The following is an 11164-nucleotide window of genomic DNA, read 5'->3' as shown; positions in this document are numbered from 1 at the left end:
TTTTCTGAGTAAGCTACCATTGAATCGTTGGCCATTGTGTGAGTCTTAACCTGAAAGCTGCTAAAAGCTCTCAACGTGAAGCGTATTGGGCTGACCATGCAGCCCAAAAGCTTTTCTGCGAGGGTCAAGCAATTAGTACTGAAATTATATGCGGGATATAAAAAAAGTGTTGCATTACAATTTGATCTGCCCTCTTCTTACAAGATTTTTAAAATGTACGCGTGCCATAAGACATGAAACTTTTCTAGAAAAACTCCAAAGCTTTCGTAAACATATTTTTTTAAAACGCCATTTATTGCGTGTGACCCAGAAAACCCGACTAGTTAATTATTGCTTTGAATATACATAAGTACATGTGTATGTATGTATGTGTAAAATTTAAAAACTGAGATAGCTTGAAACTGGTTCCGTCGTGAAACGATGAATGAATTTTTTTAACTAAACACTTATTCTCACTTTCATTGCATATTTACTCAAAAGTTATGAGTCAAAACTAATATGTTTATTTTTGATACTTGTTAAATTCAAAATTAAACGTTAGCCAGGTGTCATAGCAGCCAGCTTTGAGTCGTCCGTCAATTTATAAATGGCAAAAATAAACAAATGTAGAAATTGGTGAAAAGGAAGATTCGTGCAAAAGCTCAATCGAACACTCGCAATATCGATTACATTATCGATAAATAATTGAAAATTGAAATTCATAAGCTTGAACGAAACAGCCGATAAATTGCAAACAAAAAGTGATAAGATAAAGGAAGAGTAAACAGAGCCGCATACATAGCTCTCTCATGCAAAAGCTCGATCGCAGTCGCTGTTGAAACTTGCGCGCGAGTGGATGTCGAATCGGCAGCAGAGTCAAAAGTAAAACCGTTAAACAAACAGAAATCGAAACAGACAAACAAGGCTAAATACAAAAAATAGACAAAAAGACGTACATACATATACTGTTTTTATATTATTATTGTAATTATATTTAGTACAAAGTGGCGTCGCAGTGTATAACAAAAGTGTGAGTGAGTCGTGAATATAATTGTTGTTGTTCTCAGCGAAGCGAATAAATACACCCATAAATATTAGTATATCAAATAGGAAATATACAAATACCATATTTCTCTTACGTACATTCGGACAATACAACGCAATCGACCCGTGAACGAGGACGAAGCAACAGAGAAAGAAAGAAATACATTGAGAGCGAGAGTGCACGCCAAAAGATGTCTAACAATTTGCAAACGGTAAGAGTGCAAAATGCTTTTCAACCTGTTTTCTTTTCCCAATTCTTCTTGTTGTTTCTGTTGTTTTTTCTTATTTGTTGCTATTGCTTTTCTCTGTATGCGCTTCTCGTACGTTGACCGACACGACGCGTTGCTTTATTGTGTGTCATCGCAATCTTTTGCGGTTAAAAAACTTGAAAACCGGGAAAAAGCCCATTGACTGGGCTATCACGTTTGCCAATGGGCCACAAATGATCTCACTCTATTTTTTTTTCTATAGCAGTTACTAGTAAGTAAGAACACATTTTAGTGTTTTAACCAGGAAATCAAACCGAAACAAATATAGGTTGCGGTTTCAGTTCCGGTACGTCCTGAAATAATTATTTCGGTAAAAGGTTCTTTTTCAGTTTTTTTCATTCGGTTCCCGGTATCAGTACCGGTGCGTATCGGTACAGCAAATCATTTTTGAAACATTCTAAAATTTTAAGATGTCGTTTTATAATAAATATGACATCGAAATAAACAGACCTAGAGCAAAAAAAATTTTTGAACAAATTTAAAAATATTTGATTGCAAAATGTATTTAGAGGCCAAATCGTGATCAAAATGACATTCCGCTTGAAAATCGGCTCAGTTTTGATCAAGTTATGACAGTTTGAAGTTGGTCAGACTGCGGTTTTAGCCACTTTACAAGTCAACATTTTTGTTCAATTTACATGATTTTTTACAAAAAAAAGAAAGATAAAAGATATAAGGAGTTGATTAAAAGTGAAAACTTGAGATTTAAAATTTTGAATTTTTAAAATTTCAAAGGGGGGACCCTTACTATCGAAATCGAATCTTGGTCGAAAATAATTAAATTTTCTAAATTAATAATAATTAATAATTAAATACAGAATGAATTTAGATGCAAAATCATGATCGAAATGACATTCCGTTTGAAAATCTAATTAGTTTTGATCAAGTTATGACAGTTGGAAGTTGGACAACTCTTTGACCTAGCAACTTTACTACAACCGTACCGGTACAAACGTTTCGGTATTTGGTTCTTGACAGAGAATTTTCATTCGGTTACGGTTTCAGTTCCGGTACTAAAAATGAAACGGTTAGCTTTGGTTAACGGTTCCGGTACCGGTTACGGTGTTTTTAACTAAAACTATGTATTTTTAATTCGCAGTTAAATAACAATAGTTGAGCTAAAAAAATGTATGACCAAAAATGCTTTAAAGTGTGGGAAAAATATAAATGTTTTTATTTTCGAAAACATATATATTAAAATTAGGCCAAGATATTGCAGATTTTTATTTTATATTCCAATATATACAAGTAATATGCATTTTTTTTAAGATTCTGTTTTTGTGTTGGGCTTAATAGTATTTCTTGAATATATTTTTTAAATTTAGTAAAGACGAAATATTTCTTGTGCTTATATTGCTTTGTTATTTCTTTACGTTCGTAATTGTTTTATAGCCGGCATAAAACCAAAAAAAAAAAAACAAAATATATACGAGTACTCTACATAATCTCAAAAAAATACAAACATGATGATTAATCACAATAAATTCAAGTCGTACTTTTTGGCAAATGTTTGCAACATTTGCAACGAGAGTATCTACATGTCGACTTGTTGTATTGTTCTTTAGTGTACTGATTTTATGGTCGCTCCACGTTTTTCGTTATTCCTTTGAAATCGTTTAAAAAAGGCTTATCGCCTCCATACATTGTTGTCACTTAATTTCTTTGACTCGACTCGAGGCTCGTTGTTGATAAGATTTTGTTAACTTATTGCCATCTTTTTTTTTTTGCCTAAAGCTCGTGTCGCACTCACAATCATTCGTCGCAATGGGCGCCGCACAGGTGTCACTGCGTTCGAATACCCGTTTTCTCAGTGTCCGTCCTCGGTTTCAGTGTAATTGTTGGTGGCAGAGTTGCCAATGCCGACGCTACAAATCACGTGCCGCCGCTGCTGCTGCGCAGTTGCGAATCGAGCTAAATACGCAGATTTATAGTCAGGTAATTGCTGTCGTTAAGTACTAAGTTCACATTTGCATGTACTTTTCTTAACTGTTGTTGTGGTTGCTATTATTGCTGATTATTTCTCCTTACTATTACAATGTTATTTTCCAACCACTTTGATTTATTTCTTATGCACAAGATCAGTAACCAATATAATACTACATTGAAAGCATTATTTATCTACATTTTTCATTATCAATATAATTTTATTGTTTGAATTCCGATGGCTAGACCTTTATCTTATTAACATAGTCAATATGAGTAAATATTTAAACACTATTATATAGTATTACATATACTATTTATTATACCAAAAGTCATTGAGATTAGTAAAGCACGTGTAACACATTAGATTTATATCTATATAAACTTATATATTTGTTTGTTAAGTTGGTCTGTGGGTATATGGCTTAATGAGATTGTGAAATAAATTGATATTATAATACAATGTATACTGAGATTGTGCTTAAGGAGAGATAAGACATAAGCTAACTTTATTTTATAACACTGTCTGATTTGTATACCCTTGATGATGATTAATAAAGTGTATATTAACAATGTGGGTGTGTATATAAAAGATGAAATCAAAAACAAATGCATGTAGCGTACATAAAAACGTTAGATTTATTAGTACAATAAAATATTTGTTCTTAGGTTGACAGGGTATTTAAATCTTCGATATTCGCAGGATTGTTTGTGTTTGAAAGCATTTCCTGCATCGAAATATTATCAACTTAATTTTTTGCAAATCTTATCTCTGGAAACGTTGTTTTCGACAAGAATTTGTTTTATCAGTTATAAAAAATGTCAGATGAAAGTCCACATAGTTTAGGAGCTACCAATCAATACTGACCTACATAGGAATATTAAAAAGATTAGCTAACAAATTGCAATGTGATGACCTAAATTATGATAAGTTGGTAATTAGCTGATTCAGTTGCAAGACTTTCTACACCTTTTTTTTTAAATACAAATCAATAATATTTTTTAATACTATCACAGAATTCGCATAACTTGCAACTATATAGTGATCATAAAATAGTTTTGATAAGAACTGATAAGACCCGTAACTTCTTATCAAAGGCCTTTGCACAAAGCGTTGTTGTTACGCTTTTAATTGTATTCCAAATGGTACAATTTTATATAGCCTAATCCCCTAATGGACTTATGTGTTGTTTGCATTTCCATCAGTTTCCGTGGTCGCCAATTCTAATAATTTGCATACAATGACATTCATATTTCTTTGTGTTCTTTTACATTTTCGTTCGATTCATTTGTTTATTCAACTTCCCTCTGATAGTAAATATTCTTATTTGTACATTTATGTGTAATGCTGCCCATTTGATAAGACTCTTGTTTTGTGCGTTGGCGCTTTCAACTGTAATGGAAGATTTTCTCGTCACGATTATTGCGTGGAAAATTCCACGACAGATGCTTTAGTGTGTGTGTTTTTTGAGGGGTTTTGATTATTGTAGAAATTAAACAAGTTTTTAGTTTGTATGCACATAGGTTTTAGAGTTAATCAACGGTATATATGTAAAACTATCTACCATTTTGAAAAGAAATCTATTTTATTCTGAAATATATCATCAATGAGAAATCTTTTGATCAGGAATAATCCAGTTGTAAAAAACGTTTACATAAATTCGTTCTTATATGTATATAATATATACTCCTTATTAAGTTATATTTTATAAGGTTAGGGGTCTATTTTTTCAACTATTATTACTAAGTAATTGGTTATATCCATCGGATGAATCAGAAGGAAAAATAATTTCAGTAGTAAGCATAGAAGAGAACATAAATAAAAGAAAGAGCAAGAAGAAAAAGCAGAAGATTAAGAGAAATGTTTTAAGATAGTGTACAAATAAGAAAGAAAGGGAAGAGCTGTAAAATTTTTTGAGGGTTACACAGCTTGGGGAATCCATAAGGAATTAAATTAACAGAATACTGAATGCTGCTTACCTGCTGTAGGAAACATTTACCTGTTTAACTGTAATTTTGAAGATATGTTACCATATATGATGACCAGTCAGTTTTAGGTTGTGAAAAATTAAAAAAAAATATAATTTAAAAGTAAGATGGTTTTATAAATATATATAGCTCATTAACTATCAAAATAATCACAAAAACTATAATAATTTTTTAAGAGTAAGGTGGTGGTTTATCAAACCATTTAAACATGTGCCAATAAATGAAAGGTGAATGAACGAAATGATTAATCAGCAAATGTTTAAGGGTCGTTACAAGGCTATTAATTGCATCAGTAACCAGTTTTACAAGTACTTGATAGTTAATCTTATCTAACGCACTTACAAATGTACTAAGTTTATTATAAATAATTTGTAGCTATTATTTTTACCTGTCCCTTTTCCCATATGCCTTGAACATCTGTTTTAAGTCTCAGCACGCAAATATATCGAGTCGGATGACGTCGTGCATAGTTACCGGCGATTCTTTAGGTAAACATATGCTTCTACCCTAGCAACCACACAGGGCTGTGTGATGGGTGATGGTGGTGCAGCAATCACCAAGAGAGCCAGAGAAAGAGCAAAGAGAGAATGTCTTACGCTCTTACTAGAGAAAAATCTGAGGGCGTAAAATGATTCAGTTTTGTTGTAGTCCATTTTCAGTTTATTATTGACCGCTGTGCAGTGAGGAACAATTAACGGACCCAAAACCAAATAGAGTATAATATACAGTGCTTACGCATTTCACCATCGGAATTGTACATTTTTTTTATATAATTAGATTTTTAACTTAATCTATACTCGATATATAGTATGAGACAACGCAAACGTGTCAATAAACATAAAACGCGTCGTCAAAAGCAACTGCAACATATCGAACAACAAATTGATCAAAATTGTTGCAAACGTAAACGTTGTAATTATGAACATATATTTCAACATTTTCGACGCACTGTAAGCTATTAATTATTATACTTTTAACTGCATGTGCAAGTTTAAGTAATCAAAAAACTTTAGTTTCCACTAAAGAAAAATATGTACATTATTTTCTTAACTGTTATACGTTCTTACCATTATTAAAAATGTGCGTTTGGGTCGAATTGTACAGTTAACAAATGTAAATTTTGTAATAATATAAATACTGTGTAAAAATTGAGAAAAACGTACATATTTCTTTTTTTGTAGTGGAACGATGTTATTATTTTCCGAAATGTCAATTATTTCAAGATTTGATAATTATAGAATAACTTTTCTTTTCTGTTTTGATACTGAAATTTTAATTTTAGTAAATGCAAAGTTTTTTTTTTAATTTAATTATATTATTATATATTATTTTTGTATATTTTATATATTTTCGTAATTTAGGTACATTCTAAGTTTTTTTGTTTTTTTTTTAAGAACTTGCAAGGTCATTTTGATTTAGAACGTTTCTATAAATTTTATTACGTTTTAGCACATGCACAAAATATGCAATTATTCATTATATTTTAGTACCTAGTACAACCCACAACTCTCGCAACCCCCTTGAAATCGTTCCCCAAAACATTTGTTTTGTCAATTCTTAAACGTCAAATATATAACGCTCTCTCTTTTTCTTTCTCTCTTTGTGGTTCTCTTTTGGCAACACCCCAAATAGGCCACACTTGAGGAAATTCGCCAAGCAGCGTCTCGAATTTGCCGCGACTATCTAACGGGACGTTGGAGGGTGGTTACCCCCGAGCAACTTGTGGTAAAACGCATCAGGTGAGTTAGAGAATAACCTTCCTATAGAGAATCAACATTTCATGAAATTCAAATCGTTTTTAGTGGTGGCCTATCGAATTTCCTGTATTACGTAAGTCTACCCGACTTTGATGATTTCGATGAGCAGCAACTATTGGAGGTAGATCAACAACAACAACAACAGCAGCAGCAAGGAAATGTCATCAGCAAAGACGTCATAGCCACATCAACATTTGCTAAGAATAGCCAAATATATAAAGAGAGCGATGAGGCGCCTACGGTGACAACACAAATTGCCCAAACTGTTGTTGTGGGCGGTGAGGATGATGACGATGTGGCGCTGAGCGCCAAACAGGCAAACAAACGTCGACGTTTCGATAGCGACAGCGTCGATTCGAGTTTATTGAGACGTCTACACACCCCAAAGCAGGAGCCACGTGAGGTAGGTCGTGTATAGACCAAAAATATATATATATCTAATGCTTATATTATTATTCTTCAAATTTGTCAACAGGTTCTGCTGCGCATCTATGGACAAACCCATGGCGATCACGCATTGGAGAGCATGATCACCGAATCAGTTGTATTTACGTTGCTCAGTGAGCGCAACTTTGGACCCAAACTTCATGGAATCTTTCCCGGTGGACGCATTGAGCAATACATACCGGTAACTATATCATTAAATGACTATGTACTATGAGAATCTTTTAATAATTTATTTATATATTTATATAGGCACGCTCCCTGGCGACAACGGAGTTGGGCGATGCTCGAATTTCAATGAAAATCGCAGAGAAAATGGGTGAAATACACAGTCTTAATATACCCATGTCGAAGGAGCCAGATTGGATCTGGAACTGCATGGACCGTTGGCTGGCCAGCGTTGATAGTATTGTCAAGGGAAAGATTGAGTCGAAGCCTAATTCGACAGTACTGCAAAAACAACGCGAATTAATGCGCACCATTGACTATGTAAAGGAGATGGCTTGGCTGCGATCGGTGATCGAAACTAGAGCCTATCCCGTGGTCTTCTGTCACAACGATCTGCAGGAGGGAAACATATTACTCCGACAGTCGAACAGCGGACGGGAGTCGCGTTCTCCTCGTGAATCCATCAGCATCTTGAGGTTTGTAAAAAAAATTCATTATCTACTCGAAAAAAGAGAATTAATCTGTATAATTTATAACAAATTAGATCGAATTTTGATGAGACTCTGGGTGATAGTTTGGATGGAAACAGTAATTTGGAGGCAGATGACAAGTAAGTTAAATTGCACATTTGATCTGTAGAGTTTAAAGCTAACCCGAACTTTTATTGGCACGCTAACCCGTATTTATTTGCCATTGACAATTAGTTGTAAGTTATATATGCTTGTCCCCCATATAAAACTACCTACAATTCTAGATGGCCCCTTGCTGCGGTCGTGATTTGAGTTAAAAATAATAGAGCTGGTTTTCCGGCTTATGCAAAATACCAAATACATACAGGTTATCCATGCCATTTAGTGTGACAACAAGTTACAAACTCAACTAATCGAATATCATTCTCTCATCTAGCAAATCGCACAGTCCTTCGCCCTGCGATGAACTGGACACCACAGATGACTCAGCATTGGATGCCAGTTTCACATCGGATCATGAGCCGGATCTCATTATCATTGACTTTGAGTATTGCGCCTACAATTATCGAGGCTTTGATTTGGCCAATCACTTCATCGAATGGACTTTTGACTATACAAATCCTCAATTCCCATACTTTTATCACTACAAGGAGCAATATTCTACGGCTCAACAGCGTCGTGACTTTATAATCACCTATCTGAAGAAGTATCACGATGATGAGCAATATGAACCCACAGAACATGAGCTTGATACTGTCGATGAGGAAATACAGTTCTTCACAATGCTCTCGCATCTGTTCTGGAGTCTTTGGTCGGTGGTTAATGTTACCTCTGCCATTGAATTTGGCTATTGGGTAAGTTTTAGTGAAAGAGGAAAATATAATTTACTTAGTCATTTAATATAGTTTTTTAACTGCTTGGTTTAATTTTCAAATTTATAAAAAAAAGCTGTCAAAAAGATGTCTAAAATAAGTACGTTAAATATTTTCGCTGTTTTAAAATTGCAGTGCTGCCACCTTGTTATATTGTACTGTACTTGCATCTACACATATGGCAACACGCTCAGATTTATTGTTGCCACTATCGTAATATTTGGTACGATTTCACTTGAATAAGTACTAGTCTATCGACCGACTGCCACAATGTGTGAAAGCTCAACTGGCGCGAAATTTAAATTATTTAAAATTAAATTTAGTTTGATGGTTATTGGTCTAGAGTCTAAACTTAAGATAAATGTGTCATATGTATACTCATTGTTATAAATTAGGGTTATTTTTTGAAATATATGTTTCTATTTAATATTTTATTTATTTAATATTTAATATTATCCACATTCTATTTTCCTTGCAGGAATATGGCATTGCGCGCATTTTGGAGTATCAGCAACTGAAGGCAACCTATTTGGCAAAATGAAATGATATACTGGCACTTGAGGATCATTTTCGATAGTGAACATCATCAACAAACCGCACTTAATCGAATCGAATCGACGCGTACTTAAGTGGCCTTATCTTTTTAACACCAATTTAATCAGGAATCTTATTTCCAGCTTAACTATTGCTGTTGACAACTAGTTGATAACACTACTTCAATATACGACATGGACCTTATGTACTGTAAACTGGGAAAAACAAGGCCGTTTACTTGATATGATATACTATGATATAATATGGTAGCCAATGTTTTTTAGATACATGTAGCTACAATTATATTATTAATAATTTTATATAATGCTGAGAAGAAAAGTCAAAATAACAATTGCAGCTGTGATTATTGCGTGAGTTAAGTCGACAACAATTTTACTAAGTTACGATTGTTGTTGCTTTTGGATGAACAGAAATGGGTATACTTCCAACAACAGTCTCATCAAAGTATTAAAACAGCACCGCTCTATCTATAAATAATAATATCAAGCACTTCTTCTTACTCGGCTCTATTATTCCTTGCATTTTCACCAATCTGTTCGAATTTATATCTTGTTCGAATTTGTATTCGTAATTTCCAGAAAAAATCATTTTCGGATTAGAGTACTATTTTTTGAGCAATGTGCATTGTACACCCGATTAAGATTTCTTCTATTGCATTGCTATTCGATTCTTTTTTCGTATTCCTTAAAGATTGTTTAACAAGTTTATAGCAAAAAGCAGCAACAATCAATAACAAAACAAGAACTACAACAACAAAATGTGTTTTTATGTACCTACCCATATTCCTTAAATGAATTTAGTTATATATATGTAATTAGTATTTAGTATTCTTGCGTCTATTTTTTAATGCAATCAATAAATAAATATTTAGTTGAACTTAAAACCTGAAGTTTGTCAATTAATAGTTCATAAATGGGTTTCCTTTATTGTAAATTTAGTTTGATGTTAATATATATTATGGTTATGGATATTACGTATACTCAAACACATTGTAGGTACTAAAATACAAAACTATTGACGAATATAATATTAATATTTATTATTGACTGACGAAATTATTGGCTATCAAAGCACAGCCCCAAATCGTAAAGGACTAGAATAATAAATTTGTATTTTTATCTCAGGAATAACGACAGAAAATTTGTAATTAATTTTTAAGGATCAATGACAAAAAGAATTCAACAAATTAGACTTTTTTTTTAATAAGAAGACATCGACCAATCGACTCATGGATTGCATTGAAATTATAAAGTAATTGAGCATGTTCTTGGTTTATTAAGAAGTTGCTTTTGTGAAATTGTTCATTTCTTTGTTTGTTGTATTTAATTCACTTATATACATACACAAATGCTCAATCAGCTGCAATGCGATAGCTGTGTATTGCTAATTAATTTCATTACGAATCAACTTCAATGCTAATTAAGTTTTGGGTCAAAATGCAGGTAAGCACATAAAAGGCAGGTCAGGACATGCAGGACACACGAATGGATAACAATTCATCATCATCAAAATCAAAGTGCATCACGTAGCATTTGGAATATTGAAGTCTTGTCGCAGTGTAATCTGAAAGCCATTTTCTATTTTGTATTCCCGTATGTCAACGGAGAGGTGGGGTGGGGGATGAGGGAAGATGATGTACTTATTTAAACAATAGTTGTCCCTGGCAGGACATTCGTCGTGCTGCAGCCACAGAC

General features: G+C 33.3%; 1 protein-coding gene across 4 annotated transcripts; it reads left to right on the top strand.

Moving 5' to 3' along the window:
• The first annotated feature begins 730 nt into the window (after positions 1-730).
• Positions 731-10346, top strand: LOC117780654 (choline/ethanolamine kinase). 4 transcript variants are annotated; one of them, XM_034617275.1, is made up of 8 exons: positions 731-1235; positions 6837-6943; positions 7007-7364; positions 7437-7589; positions 7658-8049; positions 8118-8183; positions 8480-8897; positions 9394-10346. In XM_034617275.1, exons 1-8 carry the CDS (start codon positions 1215-1217, stop codon positions 9454-9456), a joined length of 1578 nt encoding a protein of 525 aa, XP_034473166.1. In that variant the 5' UTR covers positions 731-1214; the 3' UTR covers positions 9457-10346. The 4 variants fall into 4 exon arrangements, with proteins under 4 accessions (XP_034473166.1, XP_034473164.1, XP_034473167.1 ...); XM_034617273.1 differs by lacking the exon at positions 731-1235 and adding an exon at positions 3042-3227; XM_034617274.1 differs by lacking the exon at positions 731-1235 and adding an exon at positions 5998-6154.
• The last annotated feature ends 818 nt before the right edge of the window (positions 10347-11164 follow it).

This window comes from Drosophila innubila (genome assembly GCF_004354385.1).
Source record: "Drosophila innubila isolate TH190305 chromosome 2L unlocalized genomic scaffold, UK_Dinn_1.0 4_B_2L, whole genome shotgun sequence".
NCBI lineage: Eukaryota > Metazoa > Arthropoda > Insecta > Diptera > Drosophilidae > Drosophila > Drosophila innubila.
The sequence above is the reverse complement of the archived record's forward strand: the minus strand, read 5'-3'. Positions and strand labels throughout refer to the sequence as shown.